The sequence below is a fragment of the Anser brachyrhynchus genome, assembly GCF_964034855.1.
Source record: "Anser brachyrhynchus genome assembly, chromosome: 6".
NCBI classification, from domain to species: domain Eukaryota; kingdom Metazoa; phylum Chordata; class Aves; order Anseriformes; family Anatidae; genus Anser; species Anser brachyrhynchus.
In genome coordinates, this window is record NC_137700.1 from 45,223,321 (window position 1) to 45,238,874 (window position 15,554).

General features: G+C 49.8%; 1 protein-coding gene across 37 annotated transcripts in view; it reads left to right on the forward strand.

Annotated features, from left to right (window-relative positions):
* The window catches only part of ALDH18A1 (aldehyde dehydrogenase 18 family member A1), a 45,486-nt gene extending 36,311 nt beyond the window's left edge, over window positions 1–9,175 (forward strand). For 6 of the 37 annotated variants that reach the window (XM_080597674.1, XM_080597673.1, XM_080597681.1 and 3 more), the window contains 8 exons: window positions 417–512; window positions 1,139–4,224; window positions 4,834–4,984; window positions 6,428–6,574; window positions 7,747–7,824; window positions 8,121–8,367; window positions 8,517–8,597; window positions 8,962–9,175. In XM_080597674.1, coding sequence (XP_080453800.1) covers window positions 417–512; window positions 1,139–1,320 — 278 coding nt within the window. In that variant the 3' untranslated portion in view covers window positions 1,321–4,224; window positions 4,834–4,984; window positions 6,428–6,574; ... (2 more) ...; window positions 8,517–8,597; window positions 8,962–9,175. Of the gene's footprint in view, window positions 1–416; window positions 513–1,138; window positions 4,225–4,830; window positions 4,985–5,073; window positions 5,429–5,569; window positions 6,263–6,427; window positions 6,575–7,746; window positions 7,825–8,120; window positions 8,368–8,516; window positions 8,598–8,938 lie in introns of all 37 variants that reach the window. The other 31 variants (XM_080597646.1, XM_080597677.1, XM_080597676.1 and 28 more) reach the window with 31 other exon arrangements.
* The last annotated feature ends 6,379 nt before the right edge of the window (window positions 9,176–15,554 follow it).

A 15,554-nucleotide genomic window follows, 5' to 3' on the forward strand; every position in this document is an offset into this window, starting at 1 on the left:
ATAGGACTTTCCATTATCTGGAACAGTTCCGTGTATCCATTGAGATAATGTAGAGCTGAACATGTAGTTTAACTGTCTGACTGCAAAATGTAGCTTGGGGCTGCTGTCACTTCTCCCCAGTCATACAACTATCCCTGTTTGCAAGGTCTAGACTGTAGTAAGAATTAGACATCTTTTCACTTTCTTCTTGTCTTTGCAAGTTCCTTGTAACATTTACAGTTGTGTCTATGTGATAAACATACTATGAAGAAGGTGTGTATGAACATGTTTTAATCCAGGCTGTTAAATACTGTCTGATAATGTTGCGTGTGAAAGTTCTGCTATTATATCTGTTCACAGTATGAGGCTGTGCCTATTGGACTGCATGATCATTCTGTATGTACTGTATCATATTTTCTGCTCTGCCTCTTTCTCAGAGAAAACAGCGGAGTTCTTCCTCCAGCATGTGGACAGTGCTTGTGTTTTCTGGAATGCCAGTACCCGATTCTCTGATGGATATAGATTTGGACTTGGTAAGTGCCTGTGGTGTGCAGGCAGCTAAGCACCACAAAGCCGTTCACTCACTCAGCAGTGTGGGAGGAAGGAAAGACTGGAACAAAACTGAGTATCAGTTACCTAAGTAAACAGGTGCACGTACTAGGAATTGCAGAAGACAAGGGAAACATTAATTCCTGAGGTAGAAACTACTAGAAATCTCTGCAGCAGGCTTGAACATGCAGTGTTCTGTGTGCTAAAAAATTGTATTTAGGGTTTTATAAGATCATACAATGGTCTCTTTAATAAGAGAAAAAAAGAAAAAAAAAGGACATAAGATTGCAATCTTGACTAATTTAGTTCTTATTGTACAAAGGGTAAACCATCAAACAAATGTATGATATATGTAAGACATACGTACCTTTCTGGCTTATTTTTCTCTCTAAACGTGAAGCTGTAACAGACAGAAGTATAAACATTCCAATTTATAATAGTTAAGTTCCTCTAATCAGAACAGATAAAAATAACTTCTGACACTTGCGGAAGAGTGAAGGAAGGGAGGTCACACCGAATGACTGCTTCTACATAAAGATGTAGAGCTATATAGTACAAGGTTGAATATCTTCTGAGGATCAACCACCTTTATCTTGTGTGTTTTCTACAGGTGCTGAAGTTGGAATTAGTACTTCTCGTATCCATGCACGTGGACCAGTGGGAATTGAAGGACTCTTAACTACAAAGTGGTTACTGAGAGGGGACAATCATGTTGTTTCTGACTTCTCAGAGCACGGGAGCATGAAGTATCTCCATGAGAGCCTACCTCTCCCTCAGAGAAATACCAACTGAGAACACTGTGAGGAAATTCAGGGGTAAAATGTTTATTGAAGACGTTCAGGCTTCAGGGTGCTCTTTGGGGGGAGAGAGTTGTTTTTCATCTCCAGGATCATTGTTCTTGGTCACTGTGCGGTACAATGAATATGAAGTGATCCTATCGGTGACACACATTATTTGTTGCTGTCTCTTACTGTTTCCTTAGATAGTATTTGCAAACTGACCTTGCTTTTGTCAGAGAGGTTTCTTCGAAACATACAGATACCATAAGGAAAAGTTTAAATATCTGCTGCATTCTTTTCATCCCCCTGCTCCCCTCCAGCGAAGATGCCTGGTGGTAGAGTGTAATTTTTTTTCCCTGTCTTTAATTTGAACATCTGTCTTGGCAAACAAACTTGGTAGCTTTTCTTTAGTCATGTGATCATTGCAGCTTTTGAAAGCTCTAAAGCTTTAAGACACTTACTGTCTTTGTTTGATCACTCTCTGATTTCTATGCATTTGGAACATATATTTCTTTGATGTTTTGACCAAGCAACCTTTTTTAATCTAATTTCTTTGTATTTTTGACAACTGTAGATAAATAGCACAACTATATACAGTGTGAATTTTGTTACCTATTTCTACCAGACATTTATTTCTCATGGGTTTTGTACGAAATGTAATCTCTCCAAACCCGTATTCCAGATGAAATACTACTTTGAAGTTTAAAAGAAGCTCTGAATAAATGCTTCCTTTTGCGTAGTGGAACAAGTGAACTCACATGTGCATGCTGCAGCCAGGGGCTCAGTGCAGCCCTCCATAGGTCAGGGTGGTTGGAGTGTCAAGGTGGATGGGGAGGGAGTGGAATGGTGCCACGCTGCAAATGCTGGCAGGGCAGGGAGAGGGATGGGTGCAGGCTGCACAGGGACATCCTCTCATGTGCATCCGTTTCTTGCTGCTAACTTGCCTCTGCACGCTTTGTTGACTGCTGGCATGTGCATGGTGCTCAGGAGCCAACATAGTGGCACGCAGGGCTTGTCTGGGCATCAGGGTGTCTGCTGGGTAGCTGTGTTACTCCACTCACCCATTTAGGACCATTGCACTCTACTCTGGAACCCTGAGAAAGCCATTATGCCCCATGCTCCTCTTGTGGTTCTGTACTCTCCTGAGACTTTGCGACAATTGCTCGCACTGAACCTGTACAGCATTGCAACCACAACTGGTGCTGCCCATCAATGACAAAAGCACTGTACTGCAGCACCCAGGGTTGTACGCCTGCAGTAGCATTCCCTGCAGTTCTTCTGTCCAGCTACCGCTGTTATTCCTTCCTCTGTCCCACTTGTCTTTTGATCTTTTTTGATTCCTCTGCCCTTCTCTGTGTCTGTCTTCCTCTATCCTTTCCCCTGTTCTCATAACATCTAATCTAACTCCCCTCTTTTAGTTTAAAAACTCCCTTGCCCTGTCATTATCTGTCTGAGCAAAAAGTTGCTCTCCATCTTTTTTATAAGCCACCTTTAGGCACTGAAAGGCAGCAATCAGCTCTCCCTGGAGCTTTCTCTTCTCCACGATGAACAACTCCAGCTCTCTTGGCCTGTCTTCACAGGGGAGAATTCCCATCATTTGTTTTAACTTTGGTTGGGTTATCCATTTCCATTAATGTGAAAACGGTTAAGGCAATTACTCCACAACTACCCAAGGCAGCGATAGTGAGAAGCCCACTTCCAGCATCCGTTCCCCGCAAAGGGATGAACGCAGGGCCGGCCGGCCGGATGCCGCTTGATGCATTGCCCCCCCAGGAAGGGGAGTCGCCGTGTGTCCATGGGTGCAGGTTCCGTAGCGGGGTGGGCGCAGAGGGTGCAGGGGCAGGGGGGGCTTGGCCCCATGTCCGTCGGCTGCTGGCCCTGGGAGTGCAGGGGCAGCCCTGCTGGGTGGGGGGGTGGCTGCCTATTGTGGGACCGGGGAGGCAGCCCTGCGCTGTCTTTGCTCCTCGGGCAGGGGCGGCCGGTCTGCGGGCGAAGCAGAGCAGTGGGCGAGCATGGCCGGGGCTGCTTGCGGTGGCGCAAGTGTGTGGGGGGACTGGGGGTTCCCGGCAGGACCCCCAGGGCAGGGGAGGGCGTCGGGGAGGCCGGGTGCCGCAGTTCACAGGGTTCTTTCACTTTCAGGGGTCTTTAGGTGGGTCAGAGTCTATAGACTGATGCGTTTCCAAGTACAGACTGGTATGTGCTTCTTTGTGAGGTAACAACTAGTAGGATCTGTTAGAGTAAACCAATCTAGTAATAGGTGCCTGTATTGCATGCAGCTCTTCTTCAGGTGAGTAATTGTTATAGCATGTTTACGGATAAGATGGCAGTGTTACTTGGTGTGTTTGCTTTGTGGTTCTGGGTCCCTTATGATTTTTGCAGGATTACAGGGCAGATGCTATGCAGTATGCTAAATGCACACCTCTATGCATTTATGGCCTTGTGGCATTTTTGGACTGCGGGACTGCAGGACTATGCGGTTTTTTTTTTTGTTTGTTTGTTTTGTTTGTTTTTTGTTTGTTTGTTTTTTTGCTTAGGGGGGCGGCTGCCAGGTCTACCCGGCGGAGGGTACCTCCCCTACCGAGCGCGGAGGCGGCTACGTGAATGGCAGGGAGCCGAGGACGGAAGTGACGTCAGGGCGTGCCTTAACTGAGGACTAAAGCGGCTCCGTGATTGGCTGCACCATGAGGGTGGATGTGGCGTCAGGGCGAGACTTCACTGAGGGCGGGAGCACTCCATGGTTGGCTGGGAACCCAGAGCGGAAGTGGCGTCACGACTAGCCTTAACTCAGGGCGGAAACGCTCCGTGATTGGCTCGGAGGAACCCAGGGCGGAGGTGCCGTGAAGGGCTTGCCGGCACTATGGGCGGAAGCTGTCGGGCCGGGCCGGGCCGGGCCGCCGCGGCGCGGTGCCGCAACGAGGTTGGTGGTCGGTGCCGCGCCGGGCCGGGCCGGGCCGGGAGGGGGCGAGGCGGCGGGCGGTTGGGGCGCCACGCGGTCGGCGGCTTCTGCGGAAACGGCCCTTGTGTGGGGCGGGGGCGGTGCCGCGCCGGAGCGGACCGGGCGTGCGGCGGGGTCTGCACTGCGCGGGGCTTCGGAGGGCTGGGGGAGAGGGGGGCGAAGCGGCGCCGGGGGGGGGGCGGGCGGGCGCAGAGAGTGCGCGGGGGGGGGGCGGTTGCGTGCGCTTGGCCGACTCCCCTCTGGGTCGGATGGACTGCTCCGTCCCGCGGCATGCTGGGAGCTGTAGTTCTGTGGTGCGCGGCCGGTCTTTCCCCGAGCCGGGGCCGGGGCCGGGGCCGGGCCGTGCGCGCCGGGAGGCGCAGGTTGCCGCTGGCTGCGAGCGCGGCTGCCGGCGGTGAGGCGAGCGAGAGCCTTCGGGGGCGCTTCCCCGGAGCGTCGGGCCGGGAGGGGTGGGGGCTGCGGCGGCCGGGCGCGGGTCCTCGCTGCGCTCGATCGTCGGGCTGCGCCTCGGAGGTTTTCCTCCCCCCGCGTGCTGACGGCCGGCTCTCTCCTTTCCCTGCGGCTCAGCAGGGCAGAAGCAGCTCCCCGCCGCTGGGACCCCTGCGGGGTTTGTCGCCGAGCGAAGGTGGCGCGGCAGCTGAAGGGAGGAAAGCTGCAGCTGGCGTGCTGCAGTCGCAGGTTTCCCAGGAGAAAGAGCAGCCCGTCTGTCCCAGCTGTCCGGGTAAGTCGCAGCGACCTTTGGGTGAAACCGAGGCGTGCTCGTAAACTTCCTGCAGCCCAGGCTCAAAGGCTTTATCGAATTTGCAGAAGCACGAACCACTCGGCGCAGGGAAGCACAAAGGAAAGCCATGTAGTGCCTGCCAAGCTGTAGTAGCTTCTTAGACCTAGAACGAATTGGCCTGTCGAGCTCTGTCTCTTTGTTGCTCAGTCTGTGGTACGAGAGGCTAACCTTTGTCCCGCCTCAGCTTTCAGAGTTGTCCTAGAAATAAACCGGTGCTTGCGGGGCTTTCCAGAACGCTGGTTGTGGTCGGTCAAGACAGACGTGAGAGGCAATTTCTGCCTGCCTGTCTGTCTATTGGTTATGTCCCGAGAGTTTTGCTTGAACTGTGCGCAACAAAAGAAGCCTTGGGCCCGTACTGAGCAGCGAGAGAAAGCAAAACTCCAGGTAAGCGCTGGCTGTGGCAAAGTTGCTTGGGAATTGAGTGGCTGGGGGCTTTCCAGCGGAACTCGATACGCAGACAGAAATGTGACCTTCGAGGTCTGCCTTGCTTTGAAGCTGTGGTGTTTGACCCATAACTGTATGCAGTTGCTAAATCCTAGAGGGAATGATAGAGACGTCCCTGGTGCAGCCTTTTTTGCCACAGTCATTGCAGAAATGTTGGAAAAGTGAGTATCATCCCTCTCTTTAAATTCACCTTTTAAAGCATTCTTTCTGCAGACTCCTGTCTGTGGTTTAGGTACTTGATTTGCGTGAAACAGAGCCAGACGTTCATATTAACTAGCGCCCCGATTGAAATTCCCTGTCGTCAGAGAACAGGAGCTATCAATGGTGCTTGGCAGTTTAAAATCTCTTGGCTTCTACGGAGGCTAACTTGCCAAAGCGAATAGGAAGTAGCCTAAAGTTCAGTAAAGACGCTGAATAGAAAAGGTCCTCTTCTTGACGGCAAAAGAGCTTTGCAGAACATGAGCTCTGTTTCCCGTAGGGCTCCCTACTTACCCACCCGTTCAGCGATAATTGCAGGCTTTGACTGGTCCCCTCAGGTCCAATATCACACAAGCGTTGTGCCGCAGACGGTGCCTTAGCTTACTTTCCATCTCGTGCTGCGTTACTTATACCCGCAGAAGACTTACTTCAGCATCAAATAAACCCCGTGCGAAGCATCCCTGACTCATGCCAGTGGGACCATCCCGTTGTGGCTGGTAAAATCCAGGAACAGGACGATGCTTGGAAGAACGTAACCTATGGAGGAGCAGGCAACAGTCTCCTGTTAGGCAACAGGTTTTCGAGACTGGTTTTCCCACCCCCCCCGCGCATTTTGAAGGAGGCAGTCCCTAAGCTGATGCAATCCAACTGCATCTAAGCTGTAGGTTGTTACTTCCATAAGTTATAAAGGAACTTAACGTGTTTTTTTGTTTTGTTTTGTTTTGTTTTTTTTAAATCGAGGCTTGTGTGCGTGCGTTTGGCTTGTCCCGATGGCTGGTGTAGATGATCGCTCACGTGCCCCAAGGCTCCCTGTGCTGATGTTGGATCTGCCCCTCGGTAAAGGACGGCATCCCGTGTGTTCAGCTTTTCTTCCTTACTGTGTCATATGTATGTATGTCTTTATTTACTTTTCTGAAAGAAAGGGTGGATTTTTCATGGGTCTCTCTGTGAGCGTATCGAACCAGGCTGCAGTAAATACGTGTAAGCAAGTAGGCTGCAGCGCGTACTGGGCAGTATCGGAGTGCTACCCTGCTAGCAGTGGAGAGCCAGGTGAAGGTGTCCAGGGTAAGGGCTTGTTCTGCCTCAGGTTGAACGGAAAGTTTCTGAAGTTGAGCATCCCTGGGGATGTTTGTAGGACTGTTGTTAGACGATAAAAGTTCAGATGGCTGTCGACAAAGGGGATTTTGTTGGCTCTTTTAGATTGCTATTCCTACTGAAGATTGAATCAGTTACAAAAGGTTGTAGTAACCTCGCAGTCTCTACGTTCTGTAGCGTCTGTAGCACAATAAACTGGCAGATGAATAAATGAGCAGGTACAAATACACGTGACTCTACGGCTGAGATAACATGCAGTTTCTTCTGTGTTTTGTCTTTCAAAGCACATTGTTGCCGAGCGCCTGAGCTTTTTGCTCGCGTTACCGAGGCAAGGAATGGCTGCGCTTCTTCCCCCCTCATCCCTCTCTCTCTTTTTTTTTTTTTTTCTCCTCCTCTCCCTTGATGACAGGGACTCAGAATGTTTTCCTCGGATGTCCACGTGAAAATTAAGAAAAAAAAAAAAAAAGGCGATGGTGAACACTGACAGAATTGGGTGACTTTTTCAAGGTAGAGGGCAAAGAACGTGGAAATTTCTAGTACGTTAGCGTTACTCTGTTAACAGAACCAACGTACACGCCGCTTGCTGTTCCTAGTTTTTTGGTTTGGTTTTCCTTTCAGTAGTCTCCCCAGAGGCTTTTCTGGACACCTTGTGTATCTTTTCTGTTCTTCTAGGATTCATTCGTCAGGAAAGACGACTGTGAAATCTGAGGGCTGTGGACGAGGGCTGTGGAACCATCTGGTAGATGGTTGTTGCAGTTGCCTTTGGTCACGTCATTCGTCCTTTTAGCTTGCCCTTTACTTTACCTTGAGTGGAATTTTTCTTGCCGCGCTATGTTTGCAGTGGTAACATTGCTGCCGAGGTGTTTTTTGACTAAAAATGATCTTAACTGTAGTAGTGAATTCACAGAGTGTGGCTTTGTGTACTGACTCCCATGATCGCAACTTTTTTTTTTCCTTTGTCATAGATAGGAGAAAAGCTCTTTCCAGAGAGATGGAGAAGGAATTAATTATACCTCTGCCTCATCCTGTGAGACCGGAAGACGGTGAGTAACTGTAAGCTGCGATTCTCAGGAGTCGCATGGCTAAGAGTCTCGGGTTCCTTCTCTGCCTGACCCCCAGGGCCTTAGGCATGGGAAATCTTAGGCTTAATGTTTTTCCCTATGAAATACTGTCGCGTTAAGGGGCGTAGCTGACTAATTGTTACGGGTCTGGTCGGATTCGGGGTACTGAACTATCACGGTCACGGATTCACCAATAACGTAGCACACCCTCGCTCTAGTCGCGTTCAATGAGAACTGTCACGGCTAGGAACAATGCAATGAACAGCAATTTATTACAGCAACAAGGACACAGGTTCTTTGGATCGCCGGTGATAAATTCACTGTCCGCGAAAGCAAGCGAGCACGCATGGAATACACAGGTACTCGTCCTGGCTGTTAACGCATTAAAAGGCACAAAGGCTCTAGAGATTTCTAAGTTTCCGAGGAGACACCTGGTACAACCAAGCGTTCAAATATTACCCCACGGCGTCCCAGTGCGGGGGGAAGAGAGGCTCAGCCCGTCGACTGATCCTGGAAGTCAGAAAGGTATCCTTCGTGATGGTATCTTCCCTAACACCCCCTTTCACTTAAGACAGTTTACATTTATTTTCTCTCCTTTAGGTGGGGCTTGAGTGACTCTAGTAAGGCATACCTTGGTTATGATTGGTGTAAAGTTTTCTTGCTTTCGTTTAAAGGTACAGGGGTCTGAGAAACTCAGAGCACGCCCTCAGTGAGGGGTGGTCGCACCTTGGAGACACGGAGCTTTTGGGATGGAGGTGTGTTTTGGTATTATGATGATACTAGAATGAGCAAAAGTTCCCTGGAGTGCAGTGTTTTGTTAAAAACATGACAGGTCGTTGGCTCAGGGTAGCAAACGTGCAGCTTATCGGTCTCAGTGTGCACAAGAGCATCTGGTCCCCATCTGGTCGCAGAGCCTATCTGTGGTGTTTCCACTCCGCTTTACGCTCTGTCCCCTTCCTTAGAGTCAGCACACCAAGTTCCCCTAGTGTGATAGCACGTAAAGTTGGAGGCCTAGGGAACGCTTAGGTAGCACAGCTGCCCTCCACCCTGAAAGCTTCTTCGATGCTGTACGCTTTCTTTAAAATGTGAATATGAGTTTAACTTGCCTTGTTACTTAAGGCAATTACTCTGCCAACTGCCCAAAGCAGCGACAGTGAGAAGCCCACTTCCAGCATCCGCTCCCCACGCAGGGACGGACGGACGGACAGACGGACGCCGCTCTTTGCCTTGCCCGCCAGGGGAAGGGGAGAACGACCGGGCAGGGAGCCCCACCGCAGCCCCCCTCCCGGGAGTCCTGCACAGCAGTTTAATAAAGTTTGCTTTCCGGCCCGTGCCCGCTTTGGTGGTTGCCATGGGGGGAAGTGGCTGTCGCCGTCTGTGTGGGGGTGCAGGTTCTGTAGCGGGGTGGGTGTGGAGGGGGGGGGGTGGTCCCGTGTCCACCGGCCGCTGGATGTTGATGACCCCTCGGAGTGCGGGGCCAGCCCTGCCGGGTGGGGGGACAGCTCGCTGCTGTCTTTGCTCCCCGGGCTGGGGGGACTGCTCTGTGGGGTGGGGGCTGCTTGCAGAGGCGCAAGTGGGGAGGGGGCTGGGGGTTCCCGGCAGGACCCACAGGGCAGGGGATGGTGTTGTGGAGGCCGGGTCCCGGGGCATTGGCGGCTGGGGCAGGGAAAGCCCAGGCGGGGATGGCACGGGGTGGCAGGCACAGGTCCGCGGGTGCTGGGCTGCAGGTGGGGAAGCCTGGGGCTGGCGCTGTGGTGTCTGCAGTGTCAAGCCGCCAGGAGCACCATTCCCCCAGCAAGCCGGGAGTTGTGGTCATTGGGCTCTGAGCATCCTCTTGCCCGTGTTGGGCTCGTTGTTATTATCTCCCTGCCTTTTTTGTCCTGATAAAAAAATGTACTGTTTCAGCTTGCCGCCGCTCAGCTTCCCAGCCGTGAGCAGCACGTTGCTCAAGGCAGACACTTCCTCCCTGAGGCGGCGCGGGGTGCAAATTTCTGCTGTTTCCCTTTGTGCTTTCTCTGGGAAAATGGTCTGGGAAGCTGTCCCTGCTGCCCTCAGGACGCATCCTGCCGGCGAGAAGCGGGTACTGCAGGCGGCGAGGGGCCACGCATGAGCGGTGGCGCCTTTGAATGCCCTCTTCCGCCACATGCTGGTGAAAATCCGGTACTGCAGGCGCCTTGGGTCAGCGCAGGCGCCTTGGGTCAGCGCAGACGCTGTGGCGCCCCCTGGGGCCCTCTGCGCCACCTGGTGGCGAAAAATGGGTACTGCAGGCGCCTCGGGACCGCGCATGCGCGCTGGCGCCCTCTGCCGCCGCCTGGTGGCGAAAGGTGGGTACTGCAGGCAGCCCGGAGCCGCGCAAGCGCGGTGGCGCCCCCCTGGCGCCCTCTGCCGCCGCCTGGTGGCGAAAAGTGGGTACTGCAGGCGCCTCGGGGCCGCGCATGCGCGGTGGCGCCCCTGGCGCCCTCTGCCGCCGCCTGCTGGCGAAAATTGGGTACTGCAGGCGCCTCGGGCCGCGCATGCGCGGTGGCGCCCCTGGCGCCCTCTGCCGCCACCTGCTGGCGAACAGTGGGTACTGCAGGCGCCTCGGGGCTGCGAGTGATGTTACTACATCATTTACTACATTTTTTCCTGCGAGTGATGTTACTACATTGATTTTGGTTTTGGGGTGTAATCTGTTATGCTGCTAGATTTTTCTTCCTGTGTAGAAGAAAGGTTGAGCTAGTTAGCAGTTAGCTTCAGTAACTTGCTTTCTCATATTGTCATTTCAATATTCAAAGATGAAGCAAAAGCATTGGTATTGTTGCTTCTAGAGAGACGCCAGTTCTCTGGTCTGCACTCTGCATGCTGTTCAGATAAGCTAGAAAAAAATAAAGGAAAAGAAAAACAGCTGCTGCTCCTCCTGCTCTCTTTCTGCTTTCTACTTTCTTGTGCTTTGCCCCTCCCCTTTCCCAGGTGATTGGCTTTGGGTTCCAGGCAGGGCCTAACGGTAATTGAGTCACAGGCATCCCATCAGAGAGCTCATTCTGCCTGGGCTGCAGTTTGGGGTAAGTGCTTTGTTTTTGCTTCAGTCAGTTGCAGGGGTCTTTAGGTGGGTCAGAGTCTATGGACTGATGCGTTTCCAAGTAGAGATCGGTACGTCCTTCTTTGTGAGGTAACAACTAGTAGGATCCTTGCTGATCCTGGCTGGAATAATAATAATGCACAACACAGAAATCATATGAGAGATTTGGGGTCAGAATGGGAAAGTACTCGTGGATGAATCCCAAGGACCTGGTATCCCAAGGTCTCTTGAAAGTTCATTTTGTGATTAAAGCCTGGCAAGATACACAGAAAAAGCTCCAGAAGATGGGGGGATGTAGTGAACAGTCACTGGGGGGGGCCCTCCTGCGGGAGGCCCTGGAGGTGTATATCGGGAGGGGAGATGAGAAGGAAAAGCAGAGAGCGAAACTAATGGTATTGACAGCGTAGCAGGTAGTGAGGCAGAGGGTTGGAGAAAGAGGAAGAAAATCATCAGGGGGAGTCAGGGCCAGGATGGAAAGGAGAGGAAGAGAGATGAAGGAATAGCAGGCAAGGAAAGACAGGCTTTGAAGTGTGGCTAGGCTGGCCATTTCAAATAGGAATATCCGGAGTGGAAGAAGGAGGAGAGAAGGAAAATGGGAAAGTACAGGCTGGAGAAAGATAGAAGTGTTAAAAAGGGTTATTGAAGGTGTTAAAGGTGGGGTACGTAGTGTTTGACAGAGCTGTTGGAAGTTGAATGAGTAGGGAAAGAGGATGAAGGCATTATCTAAGTAACAGTCTAGAAGTTTTGGTATATTTGCTGTGGTGTTTGGTCAGTTTCCCAAGTATTGGGGGGGGGGGGGGGGCAGCCTGCTCCACCCCCCCTCTCCCCCCCCCAAACCTTGGTATGTGAACCCAATACACTGAGGCAGCTAGATCATTACTGGCTTGTAAAGTATCAGGGATTAAATTAACTAATGAAACCCTAAAAGTGATGGGGGTAGAAGGGGCTGGGATAACAGCCCCACTTTTGGGGGATACCAGGCTGAGAGTAGGGGATAAAATGATTACTGGGCAATTACTGTGTGTACCAAAGGCAGGGACTAACTTGTTGGGAAGGGATTTGATGATGAAATTGGGCATTCAAATAGCAAATTGTTAGACTGGAATAACAGTGTTATTAATGGAGTGCTCTCAGGGCCTGAGAGCAAAGATCTATTCACCTCTGACTGGAAAGACCCTGAAATGGGGGCGGAAGCAAAAATACAGATGGACAGTTTTACCTCAGGGGTTTACAGGGCCACCAATTTATTTGGGCAAGTTCTAGAACAGATTTTGGAGCAATTACAACCTCCTGAGGAGGTATTACTGTTACAAATATGTAGATGATCATTTATTGTCAGGACAGGAGAAAAGAGTTGTGAAGGAAGCTACTGACAAGCTATTCGACAAGCTATTCGGCTCGGGAGTATTGAAAAAGAAACTACAATATGTAGAAGGAGAAGTCAGGTATTTAAGGCATCTAATGTCTGAGGGAAAACAAAGAATAAATCCAGAGAGGATTCAGGGAATTGTTGAAAACTAAGAAAGAATTAAAAAGTTTTAAGAGAGAGATTAATTTTTTTTTTTTTTTAAGGAATCAGGCACCACGAAGTCTGAGGGAAAATGGATACTCCCTGATGGGAGAGAAATGCTGAATAAAGCACCAATGAGGCAAATATTAACTGTTTTACATCAAGAGAGTCATTGGGAGGTGCAAGCAATGTGTGATGTTGTGCTAAGAAAGTATGTCTGTGTAGGAGTATACACTGTAGCGAAGCAAATACGCAGAGGATGTACCGTATGTCAAAAGGTAAATAAAAAGGTCATCCGTAACCCATCTAGAGGGGGACGGGAGCCAGGGATTTGACCTTTCCAAACTATACAGGTAGACTTTACCGAGTTACCTAAAGTAGGGAGACTAAAGTACTTGTTTGTCCTAGTTGACCGGATGGGTGTAAGCTTTCCCCTCGGTATCTGCCACTGTGAACACGATGGCTAAGGTATCACCGGAGCAAATAGTCCCTAGATATGGGATAGTTGAAAACATTGATTCAGGTCACGGAAGTCATCTCGCTTCACGAGTACTGCAAGGGTTAATGCAGGCCTTAAAGACTGAATGGAATTTTCACACCCCCTGGCACCCCTCCTCTTCTGGGAAGGTAGAGCGAATGAACCAGATGTTAAAGAAGCAATTAACTAAATCAGTGTTAGAAGCCCAACTTCCTTGGGTAGAATGATTACCTTTAGCACTCCTCCAGGTTCAAACAGCACCAAGAAAGGATATAGGAATTTCACCGTATGAGATGCTGTTCGGATTCCCCTATCTGGGCAGAAGGGATGAGATACCACACTTCGAAACAAGAGAGAAGTTTCCTAAGAACTGTATTCTGGGGTTGTCCTCTTCTTTGTCATCTCTCAGGATCCGTGGGTTGTTGGCTCAAACCCCACCTTTGGAATTCCCCATTCTCCACCATCAACCAGGAAATTGGGTCCTGATTCGGACCTGGAAAGTATCAAAACTCCGGCCTGAATGGGAAGGACTATTCCAAGTACTACTAACCACTGAAACAGCCGTAAGAACTGCAGAAAAAGGCTGGACTCACTATACTCGAGTGAAGGCATCCGTCGACCCTAGTACCTGGGAAGCTGTTCCTACAGAAGACTTGTTGGAAGTTGAAATCGAAGAGAAAAATCTCGTAGTGGACTGTGAGCAGGATAAAAGCTTACAGTTGTAAACTAACCTTTTATTTTCACAGGTAACTAATGAGTGTGACTTGTGATTGAGAGAAAGGACTGGCCTATAGCGAATCAAAGTGCTCCCAAGGGGTTTTTGTTCTAGTAGTAGGGTACATATATCTTACTCTTTGTATTGGTAATTATTTGGAAACCTAAGGGTTAAAAATAATGACCGGGAAAAATCAACTATTAATTTTGTTTCTAGTGATTGTAGTCCTCAGAGAAGGCCTTGGTCAATTGGCAACTTGGAAAAGGCATGACCAGATAATAGTAAGACAGGATACCCCGTCAAAATAGGGGTGAATGTGACAGAGGGTTATGTACCACAATCTGTCATGTTTGATGCTTGTGAGGTGTTAGCTTGTGGAGATTTAAATGCCCAATGACAACTGAGCAGAGAGAACAAGTAACTGGGAGAGACCCAACAGCCAGATTGAGAACAGCTGTATGGAAACGATCCTCTATTGCCATCAGAGAAAGGGAGAAACTCAAGGAGAAAACAGGAGAGAAAACAGGAGGCTCTCTTTGAAATGTGGCAGTTCAAACATTTGAGATTGAAACAGGGTATGGGGATGTGAATGCCTGGATAGAATGGGTCAAATATGCTGTCCACAGTCTCAACCGTAGCACTTGCTATGCTTGTGCCTCGGGACGACTGATTGCCCATATAGTGCCCTGCCCATTGGGGTGGACCAGGGATTCCCAGGGGATGCGATGTATGATTGCATTGTACCAAGAAAAGACTGCCTGGGGCAATGAGGCCTGTAAGTCTCTCTCTTTGCTCTTCCCTTCCTTGCGTGATAGCAGTATCAGGGTTCCTCCTGCATTCTCTACAGCTACAGGTAATCATACAGCTTGCCTCTCACGGCAGGGTGTGAATGCTACCCGGCATCTGGGAGAATTTGCCTTGTGCACGAGGACCTTGAATGCTACCAAGGACCTGATGGGAAACTGCTCAAGACTTGAGATCCCCAGGGCAGATCTGTGGTGGTACTGCGGAGGGAAGATCTTATGGTCCACCCTACCATCTAACTGCGGAGGCATTTTTGCACTTGTTCAATTAGCTATACCCTTCACCCTGGCATTTGAAAGAGAAACATCACAAATACCCAGAAGAAGTAAAAGAGGCTTAGGAATATCATCTGATGATAGAGTGTACATAGATTCTGTTGGGGTGCCTAGAGGAGTTCCCGATGAACAGAAAGCCAGGAATCAAATTGCTGCAGGGTTTGAGTCGCTGTTCTGGTGGGTAACAATCAATAAGAGTATTTATTATAGTCAGCAGATATTCATAAATCATACAAGGGATGCGATAAGAGAAATCGCTGAACAACTAGATGCCACCAGCAAAATGGCTTGGGAAAACAGAATAGCATTAGATATGTTGATCGCGGAGAAAGGAGGTGTGTGTGTGTGTGTGATACTGAGCAACCATTGTTGCACTTTTATACCCAACAATACTGCCCCAGATGGCACAGTAACTAGAGCGTTGCAAGGGCTTACCACCCTTGCCAGTGAATTGGCAGAATGATTAGGAACAGGCACTTCCATCACAGGATGTTCAGAATCTTGGTTTGGTAAATAGAAAGGGATCCTAGAGTCCGTATCTGCATCCTTGATCGTAGTAGCAGGAGTTTTGACGGCCATTGGTTGTTGCATTATCCCCTGTGTAAAAGGACTAGTACAGTGGTTAATTGAAACAAATGACCATGGAGCCACCACCTTACTCACGAAAGGTGATGATATTAGAGGGGATGGAAAGCAAAGAAGGTGAAGAAGAGGAAGAGATCTACCAAATTACACCGCAGAGAAAAGTTTTGCAAAAATCAACAATTTATAAAGAAGAAAAGGGGGAAATTGTGGGAATAAAAATGTTGTTTTTGCAGAGTTACGTTGTTTAGAGGGAAGGAATGCGGTGTTGAGATAGGCTCGCAGTGATA